The 25103-nt window shown below is 44.1% G+C and overlaps 1 protein-coding gene across 1 annotated transcript in view; it reads right to left on the bottom strand.

Annotated features, from left to right (window-relative positions):
• Positions 1–13263, bottom strand: part of LOC149195871 (pyrophosphate-energized vacuolar membrane proton pump 1-like) — a 120915-nt gene extending 107652 nt beyond the window's left edge. The window contains exons 1-3 of the mRNA XM_089408051.1: positions 13104–13263; positions 12779–13054; positions 12577–12680 (exon numbers count right to left, since the gene is read on the bottom strand). Of these exons, the coding sequence (XP_089264177.1) occupies positions 12577–12680; positions 12779–13054; positions 13104–13263 (540 nt within the window). The remainder of the gene's footprint in view (positions 1–12576; positions 12681–12778; positions 13055–13103) is intronic.
• Between the last annotated feature and the right edge of the window lie 11840 nt (positions 13264–25103).

The following is a 25103-nucleotide window of genomic DNA, read 5'->3' as shown; positions in this document are numbered from 1 at the left end:
TGCATCACCCTTTGTGTGCGCTCTGCGCACACTCTAATCCGTATGGCTTGGATCTCAATCTAAGCTGATTCGTCTACTTTCCACCGACTCTGAAAACACTTCTCCTGGCCTCTGCAAAAATTCTTCTGCCACCAGAACAATGAAATGATTTTCTAAATATGCAAATCGAACTTCCTCTAGAAGCTTCTACGCAATCTCTGCATCAACCTCTCTGTGGCTCTTCTGCCTCTCTGCAAATGCACTCACTGGATTTGGAAATCTTTCTCCATCCTCACTGTCTCTGCTTGTTATTATCTGTTCTTCCTCATTGAAGCTCGAACTCTCCAGCAACTATTGGAATCTATAAGTCTAACCCGTTAGAAATTCTTCTTGGACTATCTGGTTTATTTCTCCTACTCGTTTAAGTGCTCAACAAGTTATTTACCATGTAAATACTGAAAATAAGCACAAGTACAATACAGATCATCAACTAAAAGTAAACAAGAACACAAGTGACACCGTTATTTTTGGACCAATGTCCCCGGAAAAACCCAATGTGGGAAAACAAGTGCAGCTATTCAGAGGGTTATATTATTAAGCAGCCTATCTGAGTACAACTGGGTGCCTAATCCGGCTCACGCGATAGAGAAAAATGCACGGCAGCAATACCTCTATATCTGGAAACAGGTATTCAGAAAACCTGTCCCACGAAACCCTCTTCGACACAACTGAAGCTCAGCGTTGGCCCTTCTGGCCTCTACATCAGCCTCCTGCTGACTTGTGTTAGCCCTCTAAGGCATTACGCAGCCTCTGGGAGCCTCTGCATCACTCCCTCTGCCCTCTGAGTGGATGACGCAGTCTCTCAGGGCTTTGCGCTGCCTCTGCTAGGCTTTGCATAGCCTGAACTGCTCGCTGCTTTGGCTCTCTTCGCTTCTGTGTTGGTATCCCAGTATTGTCCCTGCCTCTCTGCCTCATACTCACTGCCCCTCACTACTGATCACTGATACAACTTTGCTTAGCAACCCCGCTCTAGCAAAATGAATGACTGATCACTCTGGTGTATTCTCCAACTGACCCACAAGCCTCTTCTTATACTTTTCTCGTTGGTCCATCAACGACCGAGATTAAATCTCTAATCAATGAATAAGATTAGATTTGGCTTGATCCATGAATTTTGGAACCTTCTAACCCAGTTTTATATTAATACCCATTAATATTTATATTTCCTAAGTTTAGACTTAGGAACTCCACTAAAAATATTAATTATTTTAAATATCTCCCAAACCAATTAGAGTCTTCCCAAACCATTTATGGGTCTTGGAGATCTCATGTGCTTTAGCCTCTCCACAAATTCTCATGGCTAGAGCACATCTAATGCTACCCCAAATCAACACTCCCTCTTAGCGAGGACTGTGCGCTAGTAATACTCCTCACTGAGCATCACACTGATTATCCGGCACCAGTACCTATGCTGATGCTAGGCCTCCCTAACCAACATCCTGTGCACTGCTACATCTTGTATTGCTTCCCATGGCTCTGCCCCTGCCACTGCTGCATCCGTACAACAGCTCCCTCTACATCCGTGCTGCTGCTGGTCCATCCTCCCAGCACTGCATCTGCACTGCAACCCCTCTCGTCGTGCTACTACATACTGCTACTGCGCTGCAACTCAGTTACTAATAACTAAGTAACTGATCCACCCAACTTTTGACAACCCTGTCAGGCTAGAAACACTCTCGATGTTGAATCTCCCCCTGCCACTAACAAGTTCTCCCTCTACTGACCTTTGCATTGCTGCAACAACTCCATGCATCTCGCACCATTGCACACCTCTCCATTCCATCATGCACTAGTGCAACACTTCCGTGCCTCTTGCACTGTTGCAGCCTGCTAGCCTCACGGTTGTCTAGGAACTCCTGCACTGTAGCACTCTTTGCTGCTTCATCCGCATCCGTTTCTACCTACATCCGCTAGTCTTGCAACTCCTCTTTGGGGCTCCCGTAGCCAGGTATAATCCAAGAGGTTGGGTACCTCAAGGATTCTGCCCCTCATCATCTGTAGTCCGTCTGACTACAGCTCGATGTCTCCCCACTTCTTCTCAAGTGGCACATGAGCACTCATGACACAATCGTCATTGTCCTTGACTTCTTTCTCCGCCTTCGCAGGCGCTGCCTTCGAGTTTGAAGCATCTCCTTTACTCTTCTTCCTAGAACACTGGTTCACAAAATGACCCAGTTCTCCACAATGGAAGCACTTGACCTTGGAGAGGTCCTTCTTCTTCCTCTTCTCCTGCTTTCACACAGATGCTAGAGCTGCATCCTCTTCTTCCTCCTTGATCTTGACCATTTTCCGCTACTCCCCACCTTGCTCAACTACCTGATCTCCTCTTGGCGAAGAGTCTCCCATAGTTCTTCCCAATCTGGAAGACTCACCCTGCCCAGTATGCTTTGGATAAATGTCTCCCACTCCTCGGAGACTACGTTAAGTGTGGTCCTCACCAACATCTCCTCATCCGGCATGGTCCCTATAGAAGTTAGCTGGTCCTAGATCTCCTTCAATCGACGGAGGAAGTGATCTATCTACTTTCCCTTCTACATCTGGTATGCCCTTAGTTGATTCTACAGGAGCATCTTCCTCTGCACAGAAGTATGTTGGTACAATGTATTCAAGGCATCCCACATCTCCTTTGTCGTTTCCTTCTCGGCTCGGTATGCCACACATGATCCTTGACCCCATCAAGGATGATGCACTTAGCCTTATCCATTTCCTCCTCGTACCTTTCATTAGCTACCAGGTCAACTAGGATAGATATCACTCTCGAGACGAAGCCCTTGAGGCGATGTCTGTCTATATGGACAAGATCCTGGCCTTCCAGACCACAAAGTTGGATGCTCTGTCCAGCTTATCCTAATCTCTCAGCCCGTTCATGGCCATCTCGCTGCTCTTCTTTCGACTCCTCCGGGTGTCTCAACTTCTCGTCTGGAAGTTCTCAGTTTGACTCCCCTGAGTCTCGATTTCCCTTCTAGAAATCCTTCTGCCAACGTCAAGTTGCCCCACTCCGATTGTTTGTGCAACTGCAACACTGATCCAAATTTCTTGGCTAGAAATCCGCCTCAGCAGCAACTCCCTCCACCTTGGTCTTGCCCTGTTAGGTACTGTTCTGACCACAGTACCCCACTAGCTTCGCTCTACAAATTATCCACAGCCTCCTATGCCCCAGCAACTAAAGTATTGAGCCACTTGGCTCTGCCCAATCCCGGCACTGGCAAATCGGTTCCCCTAGCCAACTGCATCAGCCCTCCTGGCCTCTGTGTGAGCCTGATTCTACCTCCCTAGCCTCTGCGCTGCCTCTCTCTGGCCCAAAATGATGACACAGTCTCTCTATTCCTTCCTCTGTCGCCTTCTGCAAGGATCAGCTCTGTCACTCGGGACTGTTGAATCTGCGGAAAATGCTCTACTCGGCTGATTCCTTCAGTTTTCCTGTGATCTGCAACCATGCACTGATACCATGTTGGAATTTCTAAGTCTAACCCGTTAGAAATTCTTCCTGTACTATCTAGTTTATTTCTCCTACTTGTTTAATTGCTTAACAAGTTATTTACTATGTAAATACTGAAAATAAACACAAGTACAGTATCAACATCTACAAATCATCAACTAAAAGAAAACAAGCACACAAGTGACACCATTATTTTTGGACCAATGTCCCCGGAAAAGCCCAATGTGGGAAAACCAGTGCAACTATTCAGAGGGTTTTATTATTAACCAGTATATCTGAGTACAACTGGGTGCCTAATCTGGCTCACCCGACAGAGAAAAATACGTGACAACAATACCTCTATATCCGGAAACAGGTATTCAAAAAACCTGTCCCACGAAACCCTCTCCGGCACAATTGAAGCTTAGTGTTGTTCCTCTTAGCCTCTACATCAGCCTCCTACTAACTTGCGTCAGCGCTAAGACTCTCTGCATTAGCCCTCTGAGGCACTGCATAGCCTCTGGGAGCCTTTTCGTCACTCCCTCTGCCCTCTACGTGGATGACACAATCTCTCTGGGCTCTGCGCTTCCTCTACTGGGTTCTGTGTAGCCTGGACTGACTGTTGCTCTGCTCTGGCTCTCTTCGCTTCTGTGCTGGTCTCCCAGCATTGTCCCTGCCTCTCTACCTCGTACTCACTGCCCATCGCTGCTGATCACTGATTCAACTTGCTTGGCAACCCCGCTCTAGCAAAATGAATAACTAATCACTCTATTGTATTCTCCAACTGACCTTCAAGCCTCTTCTTATACTTTTCTCATTAGTGCATCAATGACCAAGATTAAATCTCTAATCAACAACTAAGATTAGATTTGGCTTGATCAATGACTTTTGGAACCTTCTAACCTAGTTTTATATTAATACCCATTAATATTTTAATATCTCCCAAACCGGTTAGAATCTGCCCAAACCATTTTTGGGTCTTGGATATCTCATGTGATTTAGCCTCTCCACAAATTTTCATGGCTAGATCACATCTGATGCTACTCCAAATCAACAGAAACTGACTGCCGCTAATATGGAAAATCGAATTCTCCAAGTGTCTCTGGTGTCTTCTCCATCACAACATCAATCCCTTCTTATATCTTCCTGTTGGACTCCAACAACCAAGATTAAATCTTAATCAATGGCTCAAATCATTCTTGGATCGATCCGTGTGATTTTCTAGAATATTCTAACCTTGACTTAATTAATTTTGATTAATTAATCATATTCCCTAAATTTAGACTTAGCAAATATTTAAAAATTAGCTAATAATCTAATTAAGCCATCTCTAGGTGGAATTTCCAGAAATGATTTATGGCTTTTGGAGATCTCATGTATTCTAGCGTCTCCACCAAATTTCGTGGCTAGACATCTGATGCTACAGAAACTAACAGTTCCTCCCCTTAGGTTGGATGTACCTAATAGGGCCTTTGGATAACCCTCCCAACTATAAGTGTGGTAACTTGTTTAAAAATCATCAGCTAGTAAGACATTTGAAGACAATGCTTGTGTGAAGTACCCTTGCGCCTTTTGCATTAGATATGGTCCACTATAATACCTTTATGGTTGCTAAACCTATGATGATAATCTCACTTGATTTTGACAGTGTATTTTAGATGTTGCTTTCTAGATACGTTTCAAGTGCCATTAAGGATGGCTTGACACTCCTCCAACACTATTATGAGGACATCCAACACAAGATGATGGAATTTCATGGCCTTGAAGCCACATTGTTCACCACTTTGAGATGAGCATTATTTATGGGACGGATTGAGTATCCATGCTTGTTAATCTTACCCACACAAGGTCTCCCACCTATGACCTCTATCGTTTGACTCCATATAAACAATTGAGAAAGACACTATTCTAGGCGTATCAATCCTACAAAATCTATTTTTTCTTTTTTCTTTTATGGTTAAAAATGGTTCAGGTTTGGAAAATCTTCATTAGATAGCATAATTCACCTTATATATTATTGTCCGGAAACTAGGTTTTGCATCTGTTACATTGGAAAAGTGAATATCATCAATTTATGCATTTTTCACCCATAATTCTAGTGCTTACATCTAGGTTTTCCTAGCTGTTGTGTCCAATTCAGCCATTGAAAACTTTGTTTTAGCCTCTCTTTTTACCTATATGCTTGGCTTTAATATTTTATTGATAACCATCATTTGTGTGCTACTTTATCATTGCTGTCATAAATTTTGCATGATGTAAAGTGTCATTATCTCAAAACCTATTTTATAACAAAAATCCTTTAATTAATTGTGGTATGTCTTTGGAAACTATTTGAGCATCTCTAGGACTGACCTCAGCCCTCTAGACTTAGCCATCACTTCCTTATCTCTTTTTTACATTGAGAATTACCTTGTTGAATACATTTCTAAGTAGTTTAGGTTTAGTTGGTTACTTAGAGGGTATTTAACCTGGGAATCCTTGGGTTACTTAAGTCTTTGATACTTGTTGGGAAGGCCTTGCTTGTGGAGATAATATCTAATCACAAAATATTAGGAGAAAAACCACTAAAGTGATAGTTGTGGTTGATCTCATTGTTGCATAGACCTAGTGAGGCTTTCCACTGGGTTGCCAAATTTTACTATAACATTTCCTTCCAACAAGCCCCTTAAACTAAAAAATTACATCATTTTAGATTCTACTTTCGTAATTTATGCAACATTGTAATATTCATAATTAGCCATAGCTAATTGGAATATTTGATTTTGCTCAATTTTTTCCTTCTATAGTTATTTATAAATAAAAAGTGAGAAAAAGGGACATAACTCACTTTTAGAATAAAAGTCACTTCCTAGTAGCACAACATTGTGACTTAAAGGGGAGCCAAGGGGCCAAAGGGGGACGCAGAGATGGAGCCCATGCAGACACTTGGAGGGACTGCGTAGAAGGGAAGAAACACGTGGCAAGAGAGGAATTACATTGGAGGAGGTGAGATGTGCATTTGAGCTAGTCACTTCGACTTAGAGCACACTGGCTGTTTAGCTAGTTTGCAGGACTGTTTAGTACATTAAGTGTCTCCGTTCGGAGATCTCACCCTTAGCCCTGGGGGACTTCGAGCACCTACTCGGGCAAGGTATTTCCATCAGCATTTTGGCAGTAGTTCCATCAGTATTTCTGGCAGGAGGATTGAGCATCTTGGAGGACTGCGCAACACTGGGGGATGACGCAGTTCTTTCTGGCAGGAGTTCTGGCTTGAGGATTTGCAGTAGGATTTGTGCTGGGAGATTGAGCAGGGGATTAGCCCTTGCATATTGGAGGGATTTGGCAGAGGTTTCAGGCAGATTTCTGGAGGGTTTCATTTAGTGGCAGTGCAGAGCCTTGAGAGACTGCGCAGAACCCCAAGGGGGTAATTTTCGAGGGTCAACCATTCCAGGAAATCTTTCTACATTTTTCTGGGTTTCTTGAGTAGAGTCCGATTCCAGAGTTTCAACCTTTTCTGAGGAGGGGAACAGCCCCAAGTCCTCATTCAATTTCCAGCAGCAGCAACAACACGACAGTTTTCCAGCAGTTGGGACACAGATCAGTGTGAGGCCATTCCTTTGCTATTTTGAGTGTATTTGTTCACTTTCCTTGTGCAAGTCAAGGTGCCATCTTTCTGATCACCTCCTGTACTCATTCTATTGCTCAGTAAATAAAATGGCTTAGCATTCCTTGAGTATTTGTTTACGTTTCATGTATACATTGTTGTTTGCTACACTATCATTATTTCATCTCTGTGAGTTTTCCAGCTATTATACCACTTGTACGTTTTTCTGATTGGGGTTTGCTGGTATTTGAGAAATATTCCAGGAAAGGGATATTACAGTGGTATCAGAGCATAGATCTGGCTCATCCTGTGGAGCTAGCAATCTATGACACCGGGGAAAAGCCCTACATTTGTTACAGAGGTAGGAGATACAGAGACATTGGGCGTAGTTGGAGAAGACCTATGGAGAGGGAGACTGTGTTCTGGTAGTGGACGCAGAACAGGAGGAGCCTGTGGTGGACGCAGAACAAAAGGAGCTTGTGGTGGACGCAGAGCAGAAGGATCCGATGCAAATGAGGACGGGAAGAGATTTGTGGATAAGCTCCTCAAATCAGTACAGGATCTGTCGAGGCAGATTGAGGTGATGGGGCAGAGATTCATGGCAATAGAGGCTAGACAGCGTGAGAGCCCATGGGTTTTCCAGGTTGGTGAGGGATCGGGTGCGTCCCACCATTTGCCAGAGTAGCATGATACTACTTAGCAGGTGGCCTCACATGCCCCTACATGCTCTACCATGCCCACTTTCTTAGGGGCAAACACAGGGGCCGGAGCCCAGTAGGAGGCAGAGCCCGGTCATATGGGCGATTATTTTGCAGAGTACCAAGCCTATGGGCAGGAGTTCAAGGATGCTCTTTCATTCAGAGACTTTGTTCAACTCCAGCGGGATAGTAGACCCCGCGACCATCACAGAGGGTACCGACATTACCATTATGGTGACACCCACCATGCAACCAGTAGACTCCACTTGCCTACGTTTGATGGTTCATCAAACAGTTCGGCAAAGTCTTGGGTGGAGAAGCTGGACATTTATTTCTAGCTTAAACAGATGTCGAAGACAGAGGCCATCAAGGTGGCAACATTGCATTTGGATGGTGAGGCTCAGGATTGGTGGTTTGATGGGATGGTTACACTCGGACACTCCACAGTGACGACATATGCCGAGTTCACCAGGAGATTGATGGAGCGATTCATTGGAGGGATCCAGAGCAGCATTTTGTTGAGCTGACGAGGCTCAAATAGACAGGGAGCCCAGAGACCTACATTACAGATTTCTCGAGGGTCTCAGTGATGGTGCCAGATCTATCCACGACACGAAGGATCTATATGTATGTTGAGGGTTAGTAGAGTCACTCTGGGGTTTAGTCCGATCCACTAGACTAGCCACACTCCAAGACGCCATTAGCAGGACCCGGATTTACAGGATGTCTTACCCAGGAACCGGACACCTTACCCCCAGAGACATACTTTCCAGTCTAAGGGGAAGGATGTGAGGATTCCACCTCCAAAGGGGAATCCAAGACGAGCGCAAATTGACGATGATGCCAGGAGGGAGCTGAAGAAGAAACGGTTGTGCTTCACCTGTCAGGAGCCGTGGGCACTAGGACATAGATGTGCTGCTGGGAAAGCACATTTTATTGAGGTCTTCTCTGAGAGCAGTGGGGAAGAGGATGATGAGGATCATGTGGAGGTAGGAGATAGTCATGCCGTGCAGGGACCTTTGCCACCTCCACCGCCAGCAGCAGGTGGTGCATCTTTTGCACCTACCGGAGGGGCCCTTGCAGCGTTGCGAGGAGTTCCCAAGTATCTGACGCTACGCGTACGGGGACAGTACGTGGCCAGCGAGTATCAGTTTTGGTTGACAGTGGGGCAACCCACAACTTCATCGATGCACAAATGGTTGAGCGGAGAGGTATACAAACAGAGAGCTTCGATGGGTTTTCAGCCTTGGTCCCAGGAGATCAGACCATGATGTGTGCTTGTTATGTTCCAGAGCTATCAGTGACGATGGGCGCCTACACACTGACTGACCACTTTTTCGTGGTTGATATTCCGGACACCAATGTGATACTGGGTGTTCAGTGGCTTATCACTCTAGGGAAGGTCACAACAGATTGGAAGACCCTAGAGATGGAGTGGGATGATGAGAAGATAGGGAGGCATGAGAAGATATGGGGACAACACACATATCTACCTCAGACTGTTTCGGCTCATCGGATGGAGGCAGTGTTCCGGAAGGGAGACATAGAGTGGGCAGTGGAGCTGCGTGCATCAGAGGCAGGGACTACAGGACAGACGGTACATCCAGAGATATAGTCCATCCTCAACCAGTATGCCATAGTGTTTGGGGAGATTCCGCCAGGACAGCCACTGGACCGGGGGTTTGAGCACACCATTGAGCTTGAGCAGGGTATTCAGGGAGTGATTACTACCCCCTATAAGTATCCCAAGGCCTATCAGGATGAGATGGAGCGGGCCATTCAGGAGTTGCTGGCTCTTGGGCACATTCGACTGAGCACGAGTCCTTTTGCTTCTTCATGGTGTTGGTGAAGAAGAAGGACGACATGTTGAGGATGTGCATTGACTATAGGGCCCTGAACAAGAGGACATTAAAGAATAGGTACCCCATACCCAGGATCGACGAGTTGATGGATGAGTTGAGAAAAGCACGATTTTTCTCAAAGATTGATTTGAGATCTGGGTACCATCAGATTCGCGTGAGGGAGAAGGACATTCCCAAGACCGCCTTCAGGTGTCACTATGGGCACTTTGAGTTCTTGGTGATGCCCTTTGGGCTAACCAACACCCCTGCTACATTTCAGTCCTGCATGAATCACATCTTCCGTAGTCACTTGAGGAAGTTTGTGTTGGTATTCTTTGATGATATCCTCATTTACAACAGGACTTGGGAGGAACATCTCCAGCATATAGAGACAGTGTTGCATATCTTGCAGGAGCAGCAGTTCTATGCCAAGCTCTCCAAGTGTGAGTTTGGGTTGACGGAGATGTTGTACTTAGGACACATCATAGTAGTGGACGGAGTGAGAGTCCAGAAGGAGAAGATCAGGGCCATCAGAGAATGGCCAGAGCCGAGGAACATGAAAAAACTTTGAGGATTCATTGGCATTTGCACCTACTATGGAAAGTTCATCAAGAGTTTCTCACAGCTTGCTGGTGGGCTCCAGTATTGTAGCAATAATGCTACAACTCCTGGGGCTTCCTGTCTCTCATTGTATCAACCCGTAGTTCGTACAAACTTGGCAGCGACGGTGCTATATGCACAAGTACTAGCTCTTGTCGCAGCTGTCACTTGTCAACTGGCACAAGTCCGCTAGGGCTCAAGCCAACTTCTATAGGCTCTCAGAAGAAGCTTGCTAATTGATGGACGAAAGCTAATCTCAAAGGAAAGCTACTTTAATTGACAAAAATGAACCAAAAGCAAATCAAAGCATGTAAACCTAGGAAACCCTAATTTAACTAGTCTGACCTCTACAATGCAAGGAATGTAAATGCAACTTCTACCAATGTTGTCATTACCTCTAATAAGTGAGAATGCATGGATCTAAACTACTTGCATCATGAAAGTTATGTTTTTGTATTTTTCCTTTAAGTATGTGGAATGATTGTGATCTTGTGCTAACTAGGGTTTGGTTGTGCAGATGGGATGGAGAAGGAAGGAAAGCGTGGGACAGGTTGGGGAGGCTAGGAGAGGTCCCTAGGGATCCTTAGCATCCATCCACAGAGGTTCCTCGCATTCAGATGCTCAGCAACCGAGAGAGTGGCCTCCTACAGGATGCCTGCAGAGGATCCTACAGGATACTCTGTTTTCTACAGGATGTCTACAAATGGCTACAGGATGACCTACCGTGAGTGTTTGGAGTGATGGAGGAGTAATGGAATGGTAGGGGGAGATGTGTGAGGTAGGAATAAGGCTGGTGATGGCTTTAGAAGTTGGAAAATCAGATGAGGGAAGAGTGTATGCAATGGTTTGATGATTGGAAGGATGGAACCAACAAAAGTTGAAGGAGATGGAGCTATGTGGGAAATGAGAGAGTTGGAGGTTAAATGAGTGAGACAGAGGTTAAATAGAACTTGAGGAGGTGATGAAGATGATAGAGATGCCTTGCACAATGCTCATTTAAACGAATCAATGAATTCTTGCAAACAAACCAAGTCCTAGCTAACTTAATCTAATTGTCAATGAAATAAATGAACAGCAGCTTTGTTTGGAAAGAGAACCATGTACTTCACGTGAGAAAGAGCATTCCAAAAGATCTAAATGCATAACAAACTCCTACCAATCGATTCTAAGCATAAAAAGCTACGTTACCCATCAAAACCAACTACCATAACAAAGCAAGATCTAAAGAGCAGATTTTTATTTCAAGAACGCAGCAAACACATAAATATAAACAAGGGAGGTACTGGGCGCTTGAGATGGGCCCAACCCCAAGAACTACAGCCTCCCATGAACGATTTAGATCTGGTGCAAAGCTGGATCCATCTTTATTAATCAAGAAATGAAAAGTACATCAAAACTGTCCATAAGGAGAGCTTGAGAATGAGCTGAAAGCAAAGCTAATCCATGGCCTAAAAATCGAACTACAAGCTAGCTAACTAATGGCTAAAACAAAATGACTAACTAGCTACAAAAATGACTACCAACTAGCTAACCAAAATGAGGCCCCAAGCCTTCTTATTTATACAATTTGAGGACCCAACAATCCTCTTAAAAGTTAGGGACTTGGCTGCCCAAGACTTGTAGTTAACAGCAGTCCAACTTGACTTGCTTGGCTGCCCTTGAGCTCATTGATTTGGTGGCCTTTGAACTCCGAGCTGATGGTGGAGAATTCGAGGTAAGGGTCCATAAATGAGGGGGACACCTTCCTACAAATCCTCTAGCTTGTTCTCCCACGAATTTGGCTGCCAAGTGCTCATTAAGACCTTCAATTTTGTCTCCAAGTTGACCAACAAGGTTACACAAAGCACCCATTAGACTTGTTGGCATAATGACTAACCAAATTCACTCTATTAACATAAAAATAATCAAAAACATGCAATAAACAAATGAGAATGGTGGACTAAGCCAAATTAGGAGGTTGAATGAGCCCAAATAATTGTACATTTTTGGGGCTCATCATCACCCCCCTACTGAAAGTGTTGCTCATCCTCTGAGCAACCAAATCTCTCCCCTTGTCTTTGATGGCCCTGGTGACTTCCTTGGCTAGCATCTCGGCCGATTTCTCCTTTGGCTTCCCGCTTTTCAAACTTTCCTGTAGAAACTGTTCGCTGGCTTCCTGTAGAAACAGTCTCTGTCTTCCTGTAGAAACAGTCTGCTAGCTTCCTGTAGAAACAGTCTGCTAGCTTCCTGTAGAAACAGTCTGCTAGCTTCAATGAACTGCCCGAGAATAGATATTGCATGCCGAAGCTGGATGGGAATCACTGTTTTTCCATTGGTTAACCTTGATTCGCGTTTCTGTTCCTGACATGACAATACTTTCCGACTGCGGCAGCTTTCTTTGCTTCATAAAATGCTTACTGCAATAGCAAATATAATAACAGATTTGTATCCCACAGCCAACCCAAATATAACATTAGTTGCTGCTTCCAGTCCTGCATGAATCGGCAACATCTTGGACAGGGCTGTAAGCATTACTAGTGCAGTATTCAGTGACAAAACCAATAACAAGGCCAGACCACAAACCAATAGCACCACAGAAGAAAAGCTCCCAGTTCTTTACCCTTCTGGGCACCAAAATTGAAGATAGTGAAGGATGAAGGCAATGCAACTAGGCTTACAGCAACAATGCCAATAGTCATCACTACTATGGAGATAATACGTTGCTTTTTCAATGCAGGCTCAATTTCCTTCACAGCCTTGATCTCAAATATGTTAGTTGCAAACAGAGTTGTGATTAAGCAAGCAATGATACCCATTGAACTAATAAGCAAGGGATAACACATGGCAGTAAGATCATGAGAGTTTTCAAATGATGATATGGATGCAACAACCAGAGCTGCACAGGAAGATTCAGTCATAGGACCCAAATAGATCTGATCCCATACCAGCGATATCTCCAACATTGTCACCAACATTATCAGCAATGACAGCTGGGTTGCGTGGATCGTCTTCAGGAATGTTCCTCTCAACCTTGCCAACAAGATCAGCACCTACATCTGCTGCTTTGGTGCAAATACCACCACCTCCGCTGCCAAACAGAGCCATGGAAGAACCGCCAAGACCAAATTTGAAGATGTTGAAATAAGTTTTGCTAACCATTTCATATATTTTTCTTCAAGATGTTCTGCTAATTTTCGTTTATCTCCATCTTGAGACAAGACAAACAATAGTTCCACAGCATGAGCTCGCATTTCAGAGTACGTAACTTTGCAAAAAGGGAAGCAATACCTGAATTTGAATACACTTCGAGTGAATCACGTTGCAAGTGCAAGTTGACCAACAGCTGAGCACTCAGATTTCTGCGTGATTTTTGGAGTGAGGTGGCAGAGACATGTGTTGGCCATGCAAACGGTTATCTCCACTGCAGTGTTTAACTATGAACTGTAGTCCTCTGCCTGTAATCACTTACCATCAAGCACGCTGAAGTTTAACTGTTCACCACTGCCCTTTTCAATTTTCTTCCTGAGTTGGCCGAGCACACGTGGCGTATCCACCCACCGAGCGCTGTTGAACTAGATGAGGGTGTCCAGTTGGCTGGCCACCGATTCTCTTAACCACAACCATCTCATTCGTTCATGCAATGCTTCGAATTACATTCATGCAACAGAGGAACAAGGTTAAGTCACGTACCTCGAAGTTGAATGGCTGCCGTGAGCTGTTGTGGGCTGTCATTGCTGCATGCATTTGATTTTATGGTTGCATGATGGCTGGGCTGCTAATCCATGGCTGGTTTTCTTGTGCAGGTGTCCTCTGGCCAGATGCATGCAACAAGAATTCATTTCCACGTTCAGATCTGCATCCTGAACCTGCTGCCATTGAATTTTCACAGGACCAGAACTTCTTTTTTCCATTTCTCCCAAACGGCAAACCGGATTGAGCTGAAACTTGGTGGGAATGTTCCTACCATCATGATGCATCTCCCATAGCAAATTCGTGATCAATGGATGCACGGATTTCGAGAAAATTGGAAAATGGCTGAAGATTTCAGAGCTCGATTTCTCGGAAACCGTGCATCGGAATTGGCTGAAACTGCTTGGGTAGGCTACTATCACCCACGTGCATCTCCCCATGAAACAGGTTTTGAAACGGATGCACGGTTATGGAGAAAATGCAAAAATGGCTGATGGTGATGGAGGCTGATTTCTTGGAAACCGTGCACCGGAATTGCATGAAACTGCTCAGGCATGTTGTCATCGACCTTGTACAATCCCCCATAAAATGGTTTGTCAAATGGATGCATGGTTTTCAAGTTATGGCAAAAACAAATTTGGCTCTAGGTATTTTTGCTTCAAGGCTTTTTGCATGTGCTTGCATGGGATGACAAAATGAATTTTTGCTGTGATGCAGGTATGGAGATGATGGAGGATGAGTTGGAAGACTGCAGGAGGACTCTTGAACCTTTGAGGAAGCTACCATGCTTGCAAAACCACTTTTTGAAATGCATGCCTAGTTTCCCACAATTTCTACAGGAAGATCCTGTAGAAGCACAATGAGAGGCACAAGGAGGTGGAAAAAATGATGGATGAAGGCAAGGGATGGACACACAAGTGCTTGTAGGCCTAATCAACAGATTCCCACCATTAGATTCATTTTTGAGATTGAATTTGGCTCGTCCAAAGGTTCTACAGGATGTTTCCTGTAGAAATATAGAGCATCCTGTAGAAAACACAGTTTTGAGGAAAGAAGCATAATGACATGAAAAGAATGATGGAAAAGGGGTGAGGAATGGAAACATGGATGTGGGTAGGCCTCATGGACATTTTCCAAGCCTTCAAGTCCTCCTCGGAGATCAATTTGGCTTTTTTGTAAGCTTCCTGTAGAAGATACGAAACTTCCTGTAGAAGGCACAAAAACTCCTTTGTCTTTGATTTGAGTGCTCCTCCTATCATGAAACGTCCTTCTTTAACCTGCAATGTCATTGCTGCAACATGAAATGGAGATTAGCTTTTTATTTTTTCTTTTTTTTTTTCTCTTTTTTTTTTTGAAAAACAACTAGGGCGCCTCATGGAGGTTTTCACCCTAATTGCCTGCCTTGGGCGCCTCCAAGGGAGGTTTTCACCCAAAGATCTTTTTCTCTTTTCTTTTTTTCTTTTTTTTTCAACCCATTGACCGCCTCATGGAGGTTTTCAATCAATGAGCCAACCTAAGGCGCCTCCGAGAAGGTTTTCACCTTAGATTTCTATTTTCCTTTTTTCATTTTTTCTTTTTCTTTTTTCTCTTTTTTTTTCTTTTTTCTTTTTTCCTACCCTACCCTACTTGAAAAACAAAATCATTCTCAAGTATAAGAATACTTCCAATGGAGCCATGTGCACATCGAGATTAGAGAAAAAATGATGTGGAGGCTCGAAATGCATGCTCTGACAGGTATCCAGATCTCAGAGACCAAATGATCTAGCGTTGAAGGGATCAAACAAAACTGAGGAAGAAAGTACCGCTGCAACTTAGTGACCTTCTGAAACCATATCTCAATATAGCTTTGATATCCTTGGTTCTTTTGCTGATCTGGATCATTCTTCATGTCACCTTCTATCATGACCTTCTGATCTTCCTCTTTTTGTTGATCTTTCTCTTGAGTACATGGAAGATTTGATGGTAACCATGAGGGATCTCTCTCGATCTCTGATTTAGATCTCTTTTCTTCATCAAGTGCAGCCCATGGTTCTTTGATCTTTTCTTTTGGATCTTCTTTTGCCTTTGGTCCTTCAATGCTTTCAAGATGATCTCTTTTTTGCAACACTCTTCCTGAGCTTTGGTGAAGATCATTGGGCTCAAGAGGAGTTGTTTGGATATGTTGTGCCTCAGATTTGCAATGGGGTTGAGCTACTCCATTGCATGGCTTTGGAAATGGTGGTATGGGTAGCTGAGTGGAAGTGTGAAATTGAGATGGAGATGGATGGCATTGTGGTTGGGTAGGCATTTGGGGTTGCCTTGGTGGAGGAGGAGGCGATGGTTGTGGATGAGCAGGTGGTGGAGGAAAATGAGCGGGATGAGAGTTATACTGGGGCCTCCACTCCTGATAAGGTGCATTCCACTGAGGTTGTGGCTGAGCATAAGAGTGAAATGAATGAGCAACTGGTTGGGCATAATATGGATCTGTGAAGGAACAAGGAGGATATGACCAAGGAGGAGGTGTAGACCAGGAAGGATGAGCAGGGGGACCCAAAGAAGGCATGAAAGTGGCTTGATAAGGGTCATAATAGGTCTCGGGTATCCCTTGCATCTCCTGCTGGTAAGATCTAGGTTCATGTGGCCTCCTTTGGTTCATATAATAGAGTGATTCAGTGGCTCCCTTGGCTCTTTGATATGCAGCTTTGATTCTGGGCAAGGAAGGGCACTGATCTGTAGGATGGTAGTCTTCACATACACAACACACTTCTAGGGAGTGCATTGGACATTCGTTCCTGGGATGCTTTTTAAGGCACCTAGGACAAAAAATGACCAAAGCCCTCTGGGCTTCTTCTTGCTTCTTTTGGATCCGCAAGGTATCCAATTGCATGGCAAGAAACTGCCTCATGTCACTCTTGAAATCTTCGATCTGATTTGCAAATTCATCTTTGGACAAGATGTTGCTCCCAACATCTCTGCTTGTAGCCATTTGCTCCAGAGGAATGTTTCTTCTTCTTCTCCCCTAGAGGTTCTTCAGATATGTCTTGATGTCCACCCAGGGGTCCTTTCATCACAGCCATCGAAGGAGAACGTTGGCTGTGTGAAGCAGTGGGGGTGTTGTGCAATCATTTTTCTAACTTATCTCTACTCCTACAAGGCATGAAATAGATTGAACGGCAACTAACTATCTTGCGAAATTGAAATGAAAGCAGGAAAGGACTACTCTATTTTGCTCAAATGAAATTGCAAGAATGAAATGCTAGTCTACGCTTGCGGAATTGAAATGCTAATCTACGCTTGCAGAAAGGAAATTGCGGAATTGAAAGGCTATTCTAGGAAAGCAGGAAATGCTAATCTATGAAAGCGGGAAATGCTAATCTATGAAAGCAAGAAATGCTAATCTACTTTTGCATAAATGAAATTGCATAATGGAAATGAAATAAACTACTTAGCAGAAGGTTGTAGTAGAAAATAGAAGAATAGCAACAATCACCAATACTCTGCCGCTTCCCCGGCAACGGCGCCAAAAAGATGGTGGGCTCCAGTATTGTAGCAATAATGCTACAACTCCTGGGGCTTCCTGTCTCTCATTTTATCAACCCGGTAGTTCGTACAAACTTGGAAGCGACGGTGCTATATGCACAAGTACTAGCTCTTGTCGCAGCTGTCACTTGGTCAGCTGGCACAAGTCTGCTAGGGCTCAAGCCAACTTCTATAGGCTCTCAGAAGAAGCTTGCTAATTGATGGACGAAAGCTAATCTCAAAGGAAAGCTACTTTAATTGACAAAAATGAACCGAAAGCAAATCAAAGCATGTAAACCTAGGAAACCCTAATTTAACTAGTCTGACCTCTACAATGCAAGGAATGTAAATGCAACTTCTACCAATGCTGTCATTACCTCTAATAAGTGAGAATGCATGGATCTAAACTACTTGCATCATGAAAGTTATGTTTTTGTATTTTTCCTTTAAGTATGTGGAATGATTGTGATCTTGTGCTAACTAGGGTTTGGTTGTGCAGATGGGATGGAGAAGGAAGGAAAGCGTGGGACAGGTTGGGGAGGCTAGGAGAGGTCCCTAGGGATCCTTAGCATCCATCCACAGAGGTTCCTTGCATTCAGATGCTCAGCAACCGAGAGAGTGGCCTCCTACAGGATGCCTGCAGAGGATCCTACAGGATACTCTGTTTTCTACAGGATGTCTACAAATGGCTACAGGATGACCTACCGTGAGTGTTTGGAGTGATGGAGGAGTAATGGAATGGTAGGGGGAGATGTGTGAGGTAGGAATAAGGCTGGTGATGGCTTTAGAAGCTGGAAAATCAGATGAGGGAAGAGTGTATGCAATGGTTTGATGATTGGAAGGATGGAACCAACAAAAGTTGAAGGAGATGGAGCTATGTGGGAAATGAGAGAGTTGGAGGTTAAATGAGTGAGACAGAGGTTAAATAGAACTTGAGGAGGTGATGAAGATGATAGAGATGCCCTGCACAATGCTCATTTAAACGAATCAATGAATTCTTGCAAACAAACCAAGTCCTAGCTAACTTAATCTAATTGTCAATGAAATAAATGAACAGCAGCTTTGTTTGGAAAGAGAACCATGTACTTCACGTGAGAAAGAGCATTCCAAAAGATCTAAATGCATAACAAACTCCTACCAATCGATTCTAAGCATAAAAAGCTACGTTACCCATCAAAACCAACTACCATAACAAAGCAAGATCTAAAGAGCAGATTTTTATTTCAAGAACGCAGCAAACACATAAATATAAACAAGGGAGGTACTGGGCGCTTGAGATGGGCCCAACCCCAAGAACTACAGCCTCCCATGAACGATTTAGAGCTGGTGCAAAGCTGGATCCATCTTTATTAATCAAGAAATGAAAAGTACATCAAAACTGTCCATAAGGAGAGCTTGAGAATGAGCTGAAAGCAAAGCTAATCCATGGCCTAAAAATCGAACTACAAGCTAGCTAACTAATGGCTAAAACAAAATGACTAACTAGCTACAAAAATGACTACCAACTAGCTAACCAAAATGAGGCCCCAGCCTTCTTATTTATACAATTTGAGGACCCAACAGTCCTCCTAAAAGTTAGGGACTTGGCTGCCCAAGACTTGTAGTTAACAGCAGTCCAACTTGACTTGCTTGGCTGCCCTTGAGCTCATTGATTTGGTGGCCTTTGAACTCCGAGCTGATGGTGGAGAATTCGAGGTAAGGGTCCATAAATGAGGGGGACACCTTCCTACAAATCCTCTAGCTTGTTCTCCCACGAATTTGGCTGCCAAGTGCTCATTAAGACCTTCAATTTTGTCTCCAAGTTGACCAACAAGGCTACACAAAGCACCCATTAGACTTGTTGGCATAATGACTAACCAAATTCACTCTATTAACATAAAAATAATCAAAAACATGCAATAAACAAATGAGAATGGTGGACTAAGCCAAATTAGGAGGTTGAATGAGCCCAAATAATTGTACATTTTTGGGGCTCATCACTTGCTGCACCCCTGACGAATTTGACGAGGAAGGGGGCATTCAGTTTGGACAGATACAGCGTACCGAACCTTTGATAGGCTCAAGGAGGTTATGAGTAGCTGCCCAGTGCTTGCACTGCCAGATTTTACGCAACCATTTGTTTTGGATTGTGATGCGTTGGGAGAGGGGATCGACGCAGTATTGATGCAGGGAGGACACCCTATAGACTTTGAGAGCCGAAAGCTCCTTCCGCACGAGAGGTGGTATTCTATATACCACAAGGAGATGTTGGCCATCATGCATGCATTGTCCAAGTTCCGGTAGTATTTGGTAGGTAACAGGTTCAGGGTGAGGACTGACCACAACAACCTCAGGTTCTTTTTGGAGCAGAAGCAGCTACAGGAGAGGCAGCAGAAGTGGATCAGTAAGATCCAAGCATATGACTTTGACATGGAGTATGTCAAGGGTAAGAACAACGTGGTAGCAGATGCCCTTTCACGTAGACCAGCCACGTTGTCTCTTATGAGCTTGGATATAGATTGGAGGGCTTGACTCTTAGTAGAGTACTCCAAGGACAGGTTTGCATGTGAGGTTCTGGATGGGCTGGTGGCAGATGACAGGTACAAGGTGGTTGATGAGATCATCTATTACAGGGACCGGATCTTCTTGACTGACGGGTCTCAGCTCAAGAAGAAGATACTACAGGCATCACATGATTCACCATTGGCAGGCCATCAGGGGTTTACCAAAACCTACAGGGCCATTAGAGAGAGGTTCTCTTGGAAGGGCCTCAAGGAGGACGTACTCCAGCATATCCGGGAGTGTGATGTTTGCCAAAGGAACAAGGGAGAGATGAGCCATCCCGCGGGATTATTGCAGGCGCTTCCCATTCCGGAGGGGAAATGGGAGAGTATTTCGATGGACTTCATCACAGAGTTGCCCATGGTACAGGGCAAGGATTGTACCTTTGTCGTCGTTGATCGACTAACAAAGTACGCACATTTTTTGCCATATTCGCATACTACACAGCAGCACAGGTGGCCGAGCCATTCTTCAGAGATATCTTCAGGCAACATGATCTTCCTAAGACCATCGTCAGTGACAGGGACAACCGTTTCATGGGCAGGTTTTGGCAGGAGCTTTTCCGGTTGGTGGGAATGGAGTTGACACCGAGTACTAGTTATCACCCACAGATGGACGGGCAGACAGAGATAGTTAACAAGTGGCTGGAGGGCTACTTGCATAACTATGTCAGTGGGCAGTGTTAGTGTCAGTCTTTTCAGCCTTCCTACAGTGATCAAATATGCTCTTACAAAGTGATCTCAGAGTGTCAAGGTCAAATTTTGTTATTTCAATGAGTCTTCAAGCAAAATTTGGTCACTAGGCATTAGGTCTAGGGTTTGCCCAAATGTCAGTCCATGTCACTATTCAGCTGAGTGTATCATCATTCAGAGGGTTGTCATCATCATGTCAGTATCTAATGAGTCATTTCACACCTTGTTCATGCTTCAGTTGCCACCCAGGCAAGGTCATTTCCCTCTCCTAGGGTTTTGAAGCCAATTTCTCTTGGATGGTCAAATCACTGGCAAAACTTGTTTCCTGATGTTCATACACATTCCCCTATCCTTAATGTACCTTATCAAACACTTCCCAACACTCAAATCCCCCAAAATCCTCATTTTTGCACAAACCCTAGTTTCTAGCTACAACCTGGCAATTTTCTAGGTTTGGCCTGTGTTTTGTCCTTTTCGACCCCTTCCCCTCACTCAATCTCTGAGATTCCACTTTCCCCTACTTCCTAACATCCCTCCCTACTCCCCAAAATTTCCCCAAGAATTTAGAAGCCCCCTATCCCCTTCATTCCGCTTCATTTCGACCAAATCCCTTGTTTCACACATCGGGACAAGTTTCACTCAAAAGCTGTTTCTGAGCAATCAAGGATGAATTTTGCAAAACTGAGAGAGGTTTTTGTCCACAACATGCCAAGGAAGAAAAACCTCTTTCACTTTTTACACAGGTGTCATGGTTTGAGAGAAATGTCAAAAATACCGGCGAGAACGAAGGTGCTCCAAGGACGGTTGGCCAAAGCACAAAAACGAAGGAAAACGCCCGATCCACTCCAAATTTTGGCCAAAGCCTCTTTGAATGAGCATGGTACTTGATTGGGGACTCCCAGCCCAAATTTCAAGAAATTTGGAGAAAATTTTGTCATTTGTGAATTTTTTGTACCAATTACAGGTTTTTCCCAAGAACTGGTCTCACCCCGGGTGAGACCAGTTTGAAGGGCTGCTCGGAATTTTGCAAACTTGGAATTTTTGGAAATGGCATTCAAAAATAAAAATTACCAATGCTTGGGAGAAGCCTGGTTTTGAGTTTTGAGCCTCCAAAAGCTCAAAATACATCAAAAAAATGACTTTCTGCCCACTTTTTGAGTTGCAGAAAGTGACCTTGGAGAAATGGTTTTTGAGGGGTCAAATCAACACCAAATTCAGAAATTCCACTTGGGATGGAAAGTAGACAGGCCAAGATTTCCAATGAGCCATCTTGCCCCTGATTTGGACCAGTGGAACCCACTCAAAAACAGCTGTAAAGGGGCGCAACCAGAACTTCCAGATTTGCCAGAATTGCCATTTTCGGTAAAAAAAAACACTGTTTTGACTATGGTTGACCATTTTTACTTGTAGATGATGGATGAATGTAATATTTTCATGGCACTTTGATAGGCTTTATCTTTCTTTACTCTTCTAGAAGCTTCTTTGATGTAAATAGTTAATATTTAATGCATGGATAGGCTTCCTAACTTTTAGAGGCAAGTTGTTGTGCTGGCCTATTATCTAGTGACTGATTTAGAATTAGTTGTAACTGCTCCTAGGAAGCTGAGCTCGACCCCTAGAGGTGGGGAAAGGAGTTAGATGGTTTAGATGGTCTATATTATGCTCTCTCTTTCTCATTTTCATGGTTGGACTCTTGTGTAAGGAAGCTTTATTGTATATTGTGCATCTATTTCTGCAATTGAAGGCAAGGAAAGCCAGGGTTTTACAGACATCTTTGAGGATTCTTGTGGATCTGATTGTTGATGGTGTGTTCTCTACATGTTCTTGTAAGTTTGTTTATGTGTTTCACATCTCTCTTATGCTTCTAAATTGGATAGATGAAGTGGTAAAGTTTGAACTCATGTTTTGACATGCTCAGCTTTTTAGTTTGTTCAATTTTAATGTTTTCTACTGTCTAGAGAGGATTCGAATTGTGTGTTTGCCCTCTTTAGCTTCTCCTCTATCATCTCTGATCATCCATCTCAAATTAAGGCATCAGCACTCATTCCTACCTTGCCCCTTAGATCCCCCTGTGAAAACTGTGCTCAATCCCCGCACCTTGAATTGCACTTCCACCAATTGCCACCAAAAACCCCAAAAAAATCATTAAATCAACCCCCTTATCAATTTACTAGCCTAAAATCTTTATTATTAATTGGTCAGCCTAATCATATTGAAAGATCTATCGAATCTGACCCGAGAGAGCCTTCTCATACCTCGTAGGGCTAGCTACGAGGTGAAATGGTTTGATGTAGCCTTGAGAGTTTGTCTATCTCAGCCTAGGTGAATTCCAAGCGCTAACAGGCAGCAGCGAGCATGGCTGAAGTGGCTGCATCTAGGGGAGTACTGCTACAACACTACACATCACATGTCCATTGGTATGTCACCATTCTATGCCTTATATGGGTATCATCCTTTATCTTTTGTTGACGTGATGTTTGGTGATAGCAAGGCTCCTAGAGCCAAGATTTGGATCCAAGAGAGTCAGCATATCATCCGAGCTCTCAAGGATAGCATGGCTACCGCGCAGAACCAGCAGAAGTTGTATGCCGACAGGGGTCGGGTGGAGAGACAGTTTGAGGTAGGGGACATGGTCTACCTACGATTACAGCCATACCGACAGTCGTCACTAAAGCAGAAGGGGCTGAGAAGCTCAAGCCCCTCTTTTATGGGCCATACAGGGTGACACGCAGGATTGGACAGGTTGCATATGAGTTGAAGTTGCCCTAAGGCAGCAAGATTCATAACGTTTTTCATGTATCATGCCTGAAGAAGGCATTGGGGCAGCAGGTGACAGTGACAGATGAGCTACCACCCATGGATGATGAGGGGCATTTGATGTTGCAGCTGGAGGCTATTATTGATACCAGGGAGAGGCAGCTGTGGAGCAAGATAGTCCGGGAATTCTTGGTGAGGTGGAAGAATTTGCCGGATGAGGATGCCACTTGGGAGAGTGAGAAAATCTTGCAGCACCCATCACTTCAGTTGCTTGAGGACAAGCAACATTTTTCCGGGGGAGACTATAATATTCCTAATTAGCCATAGCTAATTGGAATATTCGATTTTGCTCAATTTTTGCCTTCTGTAGTTATTTATAAATAAAAAGGTGAGAAAATGGGACATAACTCACTTTTAGAATAAAAGTCACTTCCTAGTAGCACAACGTTGTGACTTTAAAGGGGAGCCAGGGGGGCCAAAGTGGGACGTAGAGATGGAGCCCACGCAGACACTTGGAGGGACTGCACAGAAGGGAAGAAACACGTGGCAAGAGAGGAATTACGTTGGAGGAGGTGAGCCTTGGGATTGAGAGAGGCAAAGGCTATAAAGGAGAGAGAAGCCCCCTCATTTTGATCATTCAGTTATGTGCATTTGAGCTAGTCACTTCGACTTAGAGCACACTGGCTGTTTAGCTAGTTTGCAGGACTGTTTAGTGCATTAAGTGTCTCCGTTCGGAGATCTCACCCTTAGCCCTGGGGGACTTCGAGCACCTACTCGGGCAAGGTATTTCCATCAGCATTTTGGCAGTAGTTCCATCAGTATTTCTGGCAGGAGGATTGAGCATCTTGGAGGACTGTGCAACACTGGGAGGGATGACGCAGTTCTTTCTGGCAGGAGTTCTGGCTTGAGGGTTTGCAGTAGGATTTGTGCTGGGAGATTGAGTAGGGGATTAGCCCTTGCATATTGGAGGGATTTGGCAGAGGTTTCAGGCAGATTTCTGGAGGGTTTCATTTAGTGGCAGCGCAGAGCCTTGAGAGACTGCGCAGAACCCCAAGGGGGTGATTTTCGAGGGTTGGCCATTCCAGGAAAGCTTTCTGGGTTTTTCTGGGATTCTTGAGTAGAGTCTGATTCCAAAGTTTCAACATTTTTTGAGGAGGGGAACAACCCCAAATCCTCATTCGTTTTCCAGCAGCAACAACAGCACGACAGTTTTCCAGCAACTGGGACGCAGATCAGTGTGAGGCCATTCCTTTGCTATTATGAGTGTATTTCTTCACTTGCCTTGTGCAAGTCGAGGTGCCATCTTTCTTATCACCTCCTGTAATCATTTAATTACTCAGTATAATAAAATGGCTTAGCATTTCTTGAGTATTTGTTTACGTTTCATGTATACATTGTTGTTTGCTGCACTATCGTTATTTCATCTCTGTTAGTTTTTCGGCTATACCACTTGTACGTTTTTCTGGTTGGGGTTTGCTGGTATTTGAGAAATATTCCAGGAAAGAGATATTACAAATATACATTAAAAAATATCATAAGTTAGCTTTAGCCATAGTCTAAAACCCTTTCAAATTATTATCAGTCACTAGACTTAGTTTCTTTTGGGGATTCCCCCCTGTGTCAGAGGATAACTATGCTACACAAAGTGAAAAGACATTCAGGTTAAATTGGGTAGCCCTTTTCCAATATCCCTAGCGTCTCACTTGTGTATAAGGATTTGTCATTTAAGGTGAGGATTTGGGGTTGTAACAAAATGGTAGAATTAGA

The sequence above is a fragment of the Pinus tabuliformis genome, chromosome 2_2, assembly GCF_031772625.1.
Source record: "Pinus tabuliformis cultivar Carrire ecotype Pingquan chromosome 2_2, CPIR1, whole genome shotgun sequence".
Classification (NCBI taxonomy): Eukaryota; Viridiplantae; Streptophyta; class Pinopsida; order Pinales; family Pinaceae; genus Pinus; species Pinus tabuliformis.
Note: the sequence above shows the minus strand (reverse complement) of the source record. Positions and strands in the feature narration are given on the sequence as shown.